Here is a 12,369-nt window from a genome sequence, read left to right on the forward strand (position 1 = left end):
GTAATTTGCTGTTGTTATTCAGTGGAACACAAAGTAAATGAAAATCTGTAAAGTTAGTTCATAAATGTTCATCTCAGTTTTGTAATTAGAGCACGATTGGGAAAGCGGTAACTATTTGCCAAAGTCCTCCTGTAATGGAATAATCAGTTAAACAAGATACTGTAATTTTCTCAGAGTTTCCAGAAATACAAGGAAAAGCAGCTTGAATTTTCCAAATAACACATGATGTCACTGTATAGCAAAGACAATGTAGTCAATTACAGGGAGCAGTACTTTGTTCAACAAATTGCATTCTTCGCTCACATGATCGTATACAAATTGTTGGAAAAGCTTTTATTAAAATGAAAACAGTTAATTTAGAAAGAGGTTATATTAAATGCTTCTTACAGAAAGCTCTTTCTGCAGTGTTTAAATCAGACCTTAAGACTTAGCACAAATTACAGGATTTGATAAGGAGAAGTCAGTGATTAGTAATAAATCAATTCATTGGTTCTGTGTAATTTCTGAGGCAAGATACTACTTTATCAGCATCTTTTGTGATGTCTTCATAGTTTCATATTAGCAAAAAGTAATACTTTCCCATCTCTGGAATTTTCATCTTTGATATTCTGTTCAGAACTTTGTATGCAAATGTTTCTACATATATTTATCCTGTCTGCCTTTCCATATCAGACATGATTGGTGTAGGGTTTGCCATATTTCTGTATTTTTCAGAGTTGGTAGACCTTTTTTCCTACCAGTCATTTAGAGAATTTCTTCTCAAATCGATTTCACTTTAGATATAGAGCACCTTTTTATAGTGTGTTACTTAGCTCTCTTATTTTCTAGAGCTGTGGCATATTTTACTAGCCATTTCTCTAACTGCTTGATTAAGATTCATTTGGTAATTTTATTATGTCTTTTAGGAAGTAAAAGATGATTACGTGTTTGAATGTGAAGTTGGTAATCACCTTCAGAAAACAAAACTGACCATTTTTCAGTCTCTTGGCAATCCGTTGTACTATGGTAAAATTCAGACACTCAAAGCTGATGATGAAAATGATAACCTGTTAACTCCATCACAGTAAGTTGCATTTTCTTTTAAATAGTGCTATGATCTGATAGATGAGAGAAGACAAATAATACGTAGTCTTTTTTGGTCATGAGAAGAAGTTCAGTATATTTCATTCAGGAGTTAGAAATCTGTTTTAAGAGTTTTATCTGAAAAAATGGAAAATGTATTTCTCGTATAAATATTCTACAAAGAAAACATACGTTTTTTTTCAAGCAAGCATCATAACTGAATGTTCTCTTTTAGTAAATCTAAATGATCTTTGGCATTAAAGCTATACTGAAGAAGATCTCAAATCATGAAGATACTGATAGACATAATTTTGATTAGCCAGAATTGCACATGATTTTGATCTTTGCGTCAAAATCTACCTGTTCCTGTGAAAACATAAGAATTAACCATATTAATCAGAGAAATTTAGCCTAAATAAATAAATGATGAAGGAAAACATGAACTCCAAAGAATTTTAATCTTCATGTTTGTGATTTTGTTTTGAATCTGCTGTTTTTGGCTGCAATTCTACAAAGGTTTTCTATTCTTAGCTCTATACTTTATTGTACACAGTGCCAGATTCTTTCGATAAACAAAGCAGACCCTATACATTTCAGCAAGGCAGATTGCAGTTAGCTTGAACAAACTTTGGTTCAGTTAACCAGTACTGTTTTTATTGTTGTTAATACATAATTCTTATCTATTACTTGTTAATTAAAGATCTTAATGGTTTTATACTTGGGATGTTTTTTTCCTGGACTACTTTACCTATTTATTGCTTGTTTCCGTTCCTACTACTGATCTTTCCAGAACAGCAGTACTGGCTTACAGTCATGTAATCATGCTGAGAATCGAAAGGAGTTTAAAGGAGTTAGATGCTCAGTTTTGCTTGAAAATCACTACTCTAGTCTGTAACTTTTAAGATACTACCAGTTGAGGTTCATCAGAATTTGCATTCTTGCTGATTTGAAAATCCTAGTATCAGAAGTGAAAGATGTATAAGACACTTTCATCACTTGTTGTAAAATAAAAAATGTTTTCGACCTAGAGAAACAGAAAAACCCTTTTTTTTTTTAAGAAAAAGGTTCTGACAAGTTCTCATATCAAATCTGAAGCAAGAAAATAGTTTGTAAACCATAAGCATTATGCAAAAGAAAAATACTTGATTGAGAGTTTAGAAAAACTGTGAGGAATTTGGACAAATCATATCAAAAAACGGAAACTAACAGCTTATTATAGAGCTAGAGTTGTTCTTGACATACCCACAATACACTTATGTTTTTTCTATGTGAGCAGATTGATACATTGGTTTATACATACATTTGTTATACTGCTTTTCACAGTAGAGGTTCTGTAGCAAATACTCACTTTCTTTTTTTGGAAATGCAAAATAGAAAACTTTCAATGTCTTTTGCTTTGTAGAGAATTCCTTCTTAAGGGGACCATAAGAAAGACCATAGAATGAGAACAGAACTTCATCATTACTATACTAGTGTAACCTTACTATAGTATATTGTGAACGTAATTATTAGGCCAAGTTTGTAGTTCAAGCAATAAATAATACCCAGTATACTAAATTAATATCACATCACTGGGCAGGTCCCAAATGAGAGCAGCATTCCATTCTTTCAAAGCCTTGTGAAACCTATAGAAACATACTCTTCTAGTCCAATTAATGTCTGAAAATGCATTATACGTTTTACATTTCAGGTTCCTTATTGGTTCCAAGACTGATGCTGAAAGGTAAATTAATATACTATGTATGTGCAGTTGGCTTGGTGCTAGAAGATGAATTGCATTCTCGTAGCGGTTATGATTCTTAATACTGTGATTATGAAAGCAGCTGCGGAACAGACAGGGAAAACATGGGAAATTGATTGTTGTAACAAGAAAAGCATATAGTGTACTGTTTCTACATTTAACATTTGTAGAACTAATGGAGGAGAGGAAATATCTGAATATAGCTTGATCCATTACCTAAATTCCAAGAATGTTGTTACATAGTGATTTACACAGTTACTGTTAATTACACAAGTAATGGTAGAATTCTGACAGCACTTAACAGAGATGCTTCAGCTTAAGATTTTGTATGGTAAATTGGCAATCGTGAAAACTGTTAATTTGAACTTTAAGTGTAATATTTGCAACAATTTATTTTTGTCATTATTTGATTCAGCTTTCTTAAGAGAAATAATCTTTTATTTTTGCAGCAAGTTACAAAATAGCTTTCTAGTATATTTTAGTTGTAAAATGATTAGGAATATCAGTTCTGACCTCAGAAAAATGAGACAGCAAAATAAGTATTTCTTCAAATACTTTTCAGTATGGATCACATTAGATACCCATGTGCTTTGTGCATATGAATACAGAACCTTTAAAAAGCAACTTCTCCTAGAACTAGTCATATTTTTGTGCCTTCATAGGAGATCTTGAGGTGATATACATACCATAACCGTCCCCCATTCTCTTATTACATGCCTGACAGAAAGATGAATCCTTGATTTGGTTGAAATTCAGTGTTTTTTGTTTTAATAGATAACTTTGAATAAACTTTTTTTTTTTTATATTTTCTACTTCCTCCTTTGTGCTGATACAAACTTCAGTGTGTTTTGCTGCAAGCCGCACTGGGGGACTGGTTGTCCAAAATCTGAACAGTAATACGGGGATATAGTTCTACCTGGAATTGATTTCCCAATCATGTTTGCTCTGTTGTGCAAATCCTCCTATGAGACCAAGCAGTTGGGTTTCAGAGACTGGGGCAGAAGAAATAGTGAAAAGAGGAGGGATGGACCACCTTTCTGAGTATGCAGTATTTTCTTACTCTGGTTCCACTGTTGCCTTAAGCAATTCAAAATCCCAGCTGCTGAAGGAAGGACATTGTCCTCTTTCCTGTGGCATGTATCCTGAGTACCTTCCTTATGCCAGCATAAGTGGTCATGTAAGAGCATACTGCATCAGTGCTATACCAAATTAAAATTAGTTCATTACACTTGGGTATAATGAACTAAAGTATCTCATCGTATCTCCTTACTTCGTAGTGTATTCTGCTCACATTTGTGAAACAATGTTCTCAATTTAGTTTTTTCAACTTAATTGTGAGATGTGATATTTGATTTTGTGGAACAGTATTTCAGACTTGTTTGTCTGACATTATTGACACTTTATATTTCTGGGTACATCATTGCTAGTAAGTCTCCTAGAAGGAGTTTTGGCTGTGCTGATACTCAAAGAAGAAAGGACAATTACTTTCCCTGTGATTCTTTGAGATACACTGAGTATGGACTTTCAATCCATCCCTTGCTTTTGGAGTCCTCATCTAACATTGACTTCAAATTGAAGGAGGGTTGACCATTCTATATGGAACATAAATAAGCACAGGATGCATAAACCCAGTGAACACAGCCTTATAAAGGATTCTGGGTGCATGCGAAGGAAATGGATTCCCCACTAACATCCTAAAAACCTAGAGTTACTTTGGGGAAGGGAACTGTTCTGTCTTCTCTCGTCTGTTCCTCCAAAGCAGTGTTTCTTGATCTTAGATAAAACAGCTTGCTCTCTGATTCAGCTTCATTGCAGGGAACTACTTTATTGAAAAGTTGGTAAGTCACATTAGAAAAAAAGTAATAAAAAAAAGTAAATGGAGCAAAAAAAGTAAATGGAGCAAATCTAAGCTAGAAAATAAAACAGGAGGACAGAGCAGAAAAGTTTTATTAGATGTTTAAATTTGCTAATATTTTTAAATCTTTTTTTATGTCCTCATTTGTTTCAGAGTGGTGAACCAATATCAAGAGTTAGTACAAAATGAAGCTAAATGTCCTGTGAAAATGTTTCATAATTCAGGTGGATCAGTCAATCTTAGCCATCTTTCTCCAGGGAAGGAAATGGAAGTGAGTTTACTGAGTCTTCCTTTTCTTATATTTGCACTTGATTGTTGAACTACTAGAAGGATTTTTGCTAGCCATATTTAAAAGTAAAATAATCTCAAAATTTCTTCTGAAGGAATTTTAAACACAATATTGTTGTAATCAATTGTTCAGGATAAGTACATGGTAAAGAGGTTGGAGAAAAGTACTTTCATTTTCACTGATGACAGTTTCTATTGTAGTCTATGTACCCTATTTTCAGATATGTTTCAGATAGCAGTATAGGAAAATAACTGCACTTTACGGTACAGGCCAATAAACATAGAATCAGATGTAGCAGCTGAGCTTTTTCTTTTACCAAAAAAGTAATAAAATACTTTTATCTGAATTTGAAGAGATGAATTTTCAAAAAAAAATCTGTAAGGCACCTGTGCTTGTATGTACACATATAATATAGATTGCTGCATTCCCAGTTCTTATACCTGTTGACTTTGCCCTGTATTTATTGACTTCTGCTGAGTTTCTTGATCAGATTCAGTAAGCTGTGTATGAGTTTCAATAAATTGGGACTATTCACTTGGCTGCGTATCTCCCTTAAATACCTACTTTTAACCTACAGTAACCTTTCTTTGAGAGAGTTCTTCATGTTAGCCAGCAAAGTAAGCAAAGGCCAGCAGTTGCAGAGAGGAATTCATATGTATACATATGTATGAATTCCCCTCTGCAACTGCTGGCCTTTGCTTACTTTTGCGTACATATGTACCTATGTGTATATATAAACATATACATATGTAGGTGGTGTGTGTATTTGCATATATGTGTGTGTGTATTAAAATCACAGACGTTTGGGTTGGAAGGGCACTTCTGGAAGTCATCTTGTCCATCTGTCCAAACCTCCACTGAAAGCAGGACCAAACTTATTCAGGTTGCATTATTAACAATCTAGACTCAGTTTGAATCATTGAATCATAGAATCAGTAAGGTTGGAAGGGACCTCTGGAGATCATCTAGGCCAACCTCCCTGCTCAGCAGGGTCACCTAGAGCATGTTAGAAAGGGTTACATCCAGGCGGGCCTTGAAGATCTCCAGAGAAGGAGCTCCAAAACCTCTCTGGGCAACCTGTGCCAGTGCTCCGTCACTCTCACAGGGAAGAAATTCCCCCTCACGGTCAGGTGGAACTTCCTGTGCTTCAATTTCTGCCCATTGCCTCTTGTCCTGTCACACAGGACAACTGAAAAGAGTTTGTCCCCGTCCCCTTGACACCCCTCCCTTCAGGTACTTGTACACATTGATAGGATATGCCCCCCTCAGGCTTCTCTTCCCCAGGCTGAAGAGGCCCAGCTCTCACAGCCATTCCTCATAGGGCAGATGCTCCAGCCCTCTGGTCATCTTCATAGCCCTAGGCTGTTTAGAATGGTGCATTAGTCTTTAATTTCAGAATTAAATAAGTATTTTCTACAGTACCAAAAAAATAATCCTCAGGAGATTCATTTTTGTAAAATAAATAAATAAAAAGTAATTGTAATTACATTACATTAGAAGCATTTATTTATTTATTTATTTAATGAGAATCAGTGGAGGCTGAACTGTCCGGGAAGGTTGATTGAGTGTAATTGTGGATTCTCAAATTTGTTAGCCTATGTGCATCTAAGTTGGGCTCAAGCAATGAAGTACTCTATTCACTGTATTGGGAGGTTCAGTTTCTGGTTTCAATATCTAACATTAGGTAGCAGACTTTATGTTTTTTTTAAACAACTTTTCATTTATGGAATACATGGCTTTATATGTAAAAATACATAGATTATACCTGTAAATGTATTTTCATTGTTGTTTTTGAGCATAATTTATGGAAGTAGTGTTTAGGGTCCATTATGAGTGACTGAGAAAAACAGATTTGAGTAGCTGAAATTAATTCCTGCTTAAACAACCTGAGAGATAGAGAGCTGGAACTGTATAGTTTGGAGAAGACTGAGGGGGAATCTTATCAATGTATATAAGTATCTGAAGGGAGTATGTAAAAAGGATGGGCAAGACCTCTCTCAGTGGAGCCTAGTGACAGGACAAGAAGCCACGGGCACAAACTGAAACACAGGAGGTTCCCTCTGAACATGAGGAAAAACTGTCTACCATGCTCTAGGTGACCCTGCTGAGCAGGGAGGTTGGACTAGATGATCTCCAGAGGTCCTTTCCAACCTTACTGATTCTATGATTCTTTACTGTAAGGGTAACAGAGCACTGGAATGGGTTGCCCAGAGAGGTTGTGGAGTCTCCTTCTCTGGAGATACTGAAAACCCTCCTGGACGCAATCTTTTCTGACATGCTGTAGGTGACCCTGCTTGAGCAGAAGGGTTGGACAGATGCTCTCCAGAGGTCCCTTCCAACCTCAACCTTTATGTGATTCTGTGTGATTCTGATTCTGTCACACTTCCATTTGTGAGTAGGTGCCAAGAAAGACTTCAGAAAAAGGGAGAAAAATAAAACTCCTGAGTTTTTTTCAGCTCTGCTTAAATTTTAGCAGCACTTTGGAGTTTCTTCTTGATAGTAAGCATTCTGTCTACAAAGAGTCAGTCATAGGGTTATGGTTTAGAAAAAATCTTAAGTTTCAAAGGCATTCTGTCATGATTTTGAGAATTCTAATACAGATAACTTGGATTGTTAAACTTTCATGTCAAATATATGGAAGCTCACATCATTGCTAAGGTAGTGCTAATTTCTCTTTCCTCCTAGCAGCCAGAAAGTATATCAGGCTCTGTTCAGTCTTCAGTATTGGGGAAAGGTGTAAAACACCGACCTCCTCCTATCAAATTACCTTCAAGTTCAGGAAGTAGCTCTTCAGGTAATTATTTACTGGCTTCAGTGTCTCCTTTCCATGTGTTCTGACTATTGTGAAGTGACATACTATTACTTTAGTAAAATCTTAATTAAAAAGTCATTATCTGATGTGTGAAAAGAGCTTTATAAAGCATCACTCTGTTGATTTCCAATTACATTGTTCAGGAATTTGTGTAGTAACAGGTTAGCATCAACTCATAAAGCCATAATGTATTTTAATTATGCTTTTTCAGGTAATATTTTTAGTCCACAGCAGTCAAGTGGCCATCTAAAATCCCCAACTCCTCCTCCTCCTTCTAAGCCTCCTGGTCTTTCTCGGAAACAATCTATGGATCTTAATCAAGTTAGCATGCTTTCTCCAGCTGCCATGTCTCCTGCGAGCTCTTCACAAAGTGAGTCACGACCTAAATTCTCCATTAAATCTTAGGCTTTTGCATAAATGCTTCTTGAGATAAACTTCTTAACCTGTGGAATGATGAAATTTAAATGTACAGTGTACCCTAAATTGTATAAGTTGTGCAGCTTCAGGCAGGTCTCTTGTTCACTGTATGTATTTTGTTTATTGTAATTGTGTTTGTTTTTCTGTATATATGTATGCACCCTTTGTGTATACGTTTTAATATATTTTATGCAATTACTATGATCTCCTCTTTTATGAAAGGGTGGTAGATAATGTGACAACATACAATTCCAAAGTGTAGATTTTTCCTCTAGTGTAAAAACAGTATGTTAGATCAGTTTGCCTTTACATAATTTAAGCATTTGTTTTTTTAAAAAAAAAAATGTTATAGGAGCTGGTGCAGTTGTATCTCTATGTATGTATATAATCTGATCAGTCCCAAGGTGGTGATACAATAAACTATAAGATGACTTTTTAAAACACTCCTGCACTGTTTTACAAATCATTGCTGATTGCAAGTGTGATGGTGATGATGCTGATGAGGATGATAGCACCATATTCTCAGGTGTTAAAATGTAAATTTCAGTAACAAGTGACATCCTAGTTTAATTTTTTCATTAACACTGATAGGGTTATTATAATCAGAGATACAGATCATAAACAGTTTTTAATATGTATGCGTCCTTAGGGATTTTGTTAACAGATTTGTACAAATAGAGAAATCACAAGTGCAATTTTTCAATTTTTTATGAATAATTGTATACTGAACATTCCAGTATCCTGCACAGTATTATAATGTGTTTTTCGCATTAAATAATTTGAAATCTGGATAGCTCAAAGGGTGTATTTTTTCTGCTTTCTTGTTTTGCACAAAGAAAAACAAAAATCTTAAAGTTTTCTTCTAACAGATTTACCCACATTTTTTATGTTACTGCTATGGATTGTGTAAATCTACTGCACACAGTTGTTACTGTAAGTAAGGCTCTGATCGCATCTGGACATCCACATTTCTTTCTTTCTGCAGGACGTGAAAGCTTAAAAAAAACCCACACCTCGAGCTTTTTTTTTTTTTTTAATCCTATTGATAAACTGTGCTTAGTGCATCCACAACAAATATAGCTATACATACTACATTTAAGCAGAAGGAATTACACAGTAACTTTTAAAGATGCAGTATTATCCTCTATTAAAAAAATTTGTTCTCTTTATTTGACCAAAATTTGGCAAGTGGGAATTTAACTGTGATCAAATTTAGATTGACCTCACATTTACTGAAATAGTATCTGTTCTTTGTTGACTCTGTTTTCCATATGTTTTTTAACATGATGCAATTGTGCAGGCAGTGCATATATAGTGTATGTTTAACATTTTAGGACAAAAATATTAATTAGGTTAAAATGGTCACTAAGAAAAACTGTTTTATTTTGACTTAAATATTTATGAATAGAGTTATGACTTAATATGCCGGAAATTTTGAAGGGATGATGCAAATTTGTGTTCGGTTTAAAGAATTAAGCATGGAGAATGAGATTTTTCTGTGATATACTGCATCCTTAACAATGAGTGCGTGCTGCAACACTCATGTCGTATAGAAATTAACACTTGCAGTTTTAAAAAATGGAGCAAATTGTCAGTGCTAAATAAGATTCCATTAACCTTATTATACAAAAAGGACTGGCCTTTTATAACAAACTAGCACTTTTTATTTTTCTCAATGAGCAGGGTCTGGAACTCCTAAACCATCTACTCCTACTCCAACCAACACCCCTTCATCGACCCCACACCCTCCTGATGCTCAGAGCTCAACTCCTATTACCCCTTCTGCCACCCCTACTCCCCAAGATTCAGGCTTCACCCCTCAGCCCACTTTGTTAACCCCATTTGCTCAGCAGCAAATGTCTCTGAGCCAGGCATTGCCTGTAATGACCATTCCTCTTTCCACCATGGTAACATCCGTTACTACAGGAACATCCTCCACCCAGGTCATGGCAAACCCCGCAGGACTTAACTTCATCAATGTAGTGGGCTCTGTGTGGTAAGTTCTTTGTTACGGTGGTTTCTTAATTTATCTTTACGGCCGGGGGGAGGGGATTGGAGAGGTGTGTTGTTTTTTTTTTTAACTGAGAATTGTGCAGCAGATATTAAGGTAGATATTTTTCAGGATGTGCAATACAGAAGGGTCATTCATCTTGTAATTATGATCCAAAGAACAATTGGAAACTACTTTATTACTGAAATTTAAGGTATCTACTATCAAAATGTTGAAAAAAGTATAGAGCAACTTGTACTTTGAGTTATTAAGGTGATCATTTCATAAGGTTTACCTCTAAACTTAAGTATTTTTTGAGGTTTGCTCTTTTAGGAGTTTGATTTTTTTTTAATTAATCATAGGAGAGGAGGTGAGATCATATTCAGACCATTCTGAATAAAAAATGGAATGAAATGCAATATTAAAGTCTCTGTGAAGGAAAATACTAAGTAAAATATTTGTAATAGGAAATCAGCAAATCTAACAGTTGCTTAAACATTGAGGTTAAACTAACTTTGATCCTTAAAACTCATTTTGTGGTTAAAGAATGCTGCTGTCGAGAATAGATTATATGATATAAGAAGACTGCCTTAAAACTAAATGAAATTTCACGATCAGTGTAAAAGATCAGTGCAATTAACTTGTGCTTCAATGCAAGTGTGTATATTTGAATTCCTCATTTAAGATGGTCAGCAGTTTATCACTGTTGATTCATTAAGCAGGCTTTTAATGGTGCAAAAGGAAAATAGGAACCTGTTCTTCAGCTTTGTTACAATAGTAAAATGGTTTTGAAGACTGATCTCCAAGCTTTCTAACATTTCTAGAATAAAAGAATCACTTATGTTTTATTTTCCATCGGTTATACCAAAACAAAAATATTATATGTGGAGAAAATGGATCTACATTATTTGTTACACCTCAGTTTGTTAACAGTTTTTAAAGCTGCCTTCAAGCTTAATCTGTAATTCCATTTAGAGCAAATAACTGAGTTTTTGGCATGAAATAGAGGGAAAATATTTAAATCATTTACTTGTACCTCTTGGGTTTGATGTGTTGTCTTTCCTCTTCTACAGTGGAGCACAGACATTGATGAGTGGTTCAAACCCTATGTTGGGGTGCAACACTGGTGCCATAGCCCCTGCAGGTATAAATCTGAGTGGCATTTTACCATCAGGAGGTCTGGTACCAAGTGCGCTGCCTGCTGCAATGCAGTCTGCCTCTCAAGCAGGTTAGTGTGAATAAGTAAAGAAGTCATCCTTCGGATAGGGGCAATGTGAAAACATTCTATGAGAACAATGGACAAAAGGGGATGTTGTATGAACAGAGAGATATGATGACCTAAGCTTAGGAACAACGTAAATATTTTTGCCTCCTAAGTTTAGGCTATTGAGATTGTGATTTTGAGGCACTAAACTGGGGAAACATACTCTACATCTGGACTCTATATTTAGTATGCCTAGCAGGAAGTTTGAGTTAAACTGCATTTCAAATTTAGATGCAACTTTGATAATCATGACTGCCAGAAAAAAAGGCATGACAGAGGCCTCCATCTTCAAATGATTGTGGTGTTTTATTCTGTCACTGATACTGCTTTATTCTAGTAAAGCAGTTAATCAGTTCCTTATTGCTTTTAAGTATGATTGTACAAATCTATATGCCTGAGTATTATTTAAATGATTACTTAATTCTATTAAGTGTTTTTGAGAATATAATAAAGACAAAGCCCTAATGTATGATTATGGAATCAGAAGGATAGAAGAGACTTTGATAGCTGTCCCTTACACTAAAACATGACCAACATTTATATAAACTGTCTTTAAATACCTTCACTGAAGAAGATTCCAGTCTCCCTCAGGAGCTGTTCGGAGTAGTTCACTATCCGTACAAAGTGTTTCCTTCTAATTACAATGCATCTCCTTAACTGTGAATTAAATTATTTCTTTTATCCTATTCCTTGCAGACGTGAGAAACAGTTGATCACTTCTCTTTACCTTCTAAATATCAGAAACAGGCTGTCATGTCCCACATTTGTCTTCTCTTTCTGATAGGTCGTATTTTTCAAACCTTTCATAATCCTGTCACTCTCTTCTAGACTGTCCAATTTGCTTACATCCTTCTTAAAATGTGATACCCAAAACTGGATACAAGCCTGAGCTTGGCTGATTTACCACTGTGGAGCACAGCAGAATAACTGCATCTCATC

General features: G+C 35.2%; 1 protein-coding gene across 10 annotated transcripts in view; it reads left to right on the forward strand.

Annotated features, from left to right (window-relative positions):
* SUPT20H (SPT20 homolog, SAGA complex component) overlaps positions 1–12,369 on the forward strand; it is a 34,841-nt gene that overhangs the window by 15,224 nt on the left and 7,248 nt on the right. For 4 of the 10 annotated variants that reach the window (XM_062567085.1, XM_062567089.1, XM_062567091.1 and 1 more), the window contains exons 14-20: positions 906–1,063; positions 2,753–2,785; positions 4,812–4,929; positions 7,633–7,741; positions 7,971–8,129; positions 9,860–10,172; positions 11,240–11,394. In XM_062567085.1, the coding sequence (XP_062423069.1) occupies positions 906–1,063; positions 2,753–2,785; positions 4,812–4,929; positions 7,633–7,741; positions 7,971–8,129; positions 9,860–10,172; positions 11,240–11,394 (1,045 nt within the window). The remainder of the gene's footprint in view (positions 1–905; positions 1,064–2,752; positions 2,786–4,811; positions 4,930–7,632; positions 7,742–7,970; positions 8,130–9,859; positions 10,173–11,239; positions 11,395–12,369) is intronic. The other 6 variants (XM_062567088.1, XM_062567090.1, XM_062567094.1 and 3 more) reach the window with 3 other exon arrangements.

The sequence above is a fragment of the Rhea pennata genome, chromosome 1 (assembly GCF_028389875.1).
Source record: "Rhea pennata isolate bPtePen1 chromosome 1, bPtePen1.pri, whole genome shotgun sequence".
Lineage (NCBI taxonomy): Eukaryota > Metazoa > Chordata > Aves > Rheiformes > Rheidae > Rhea > Rhea pennata.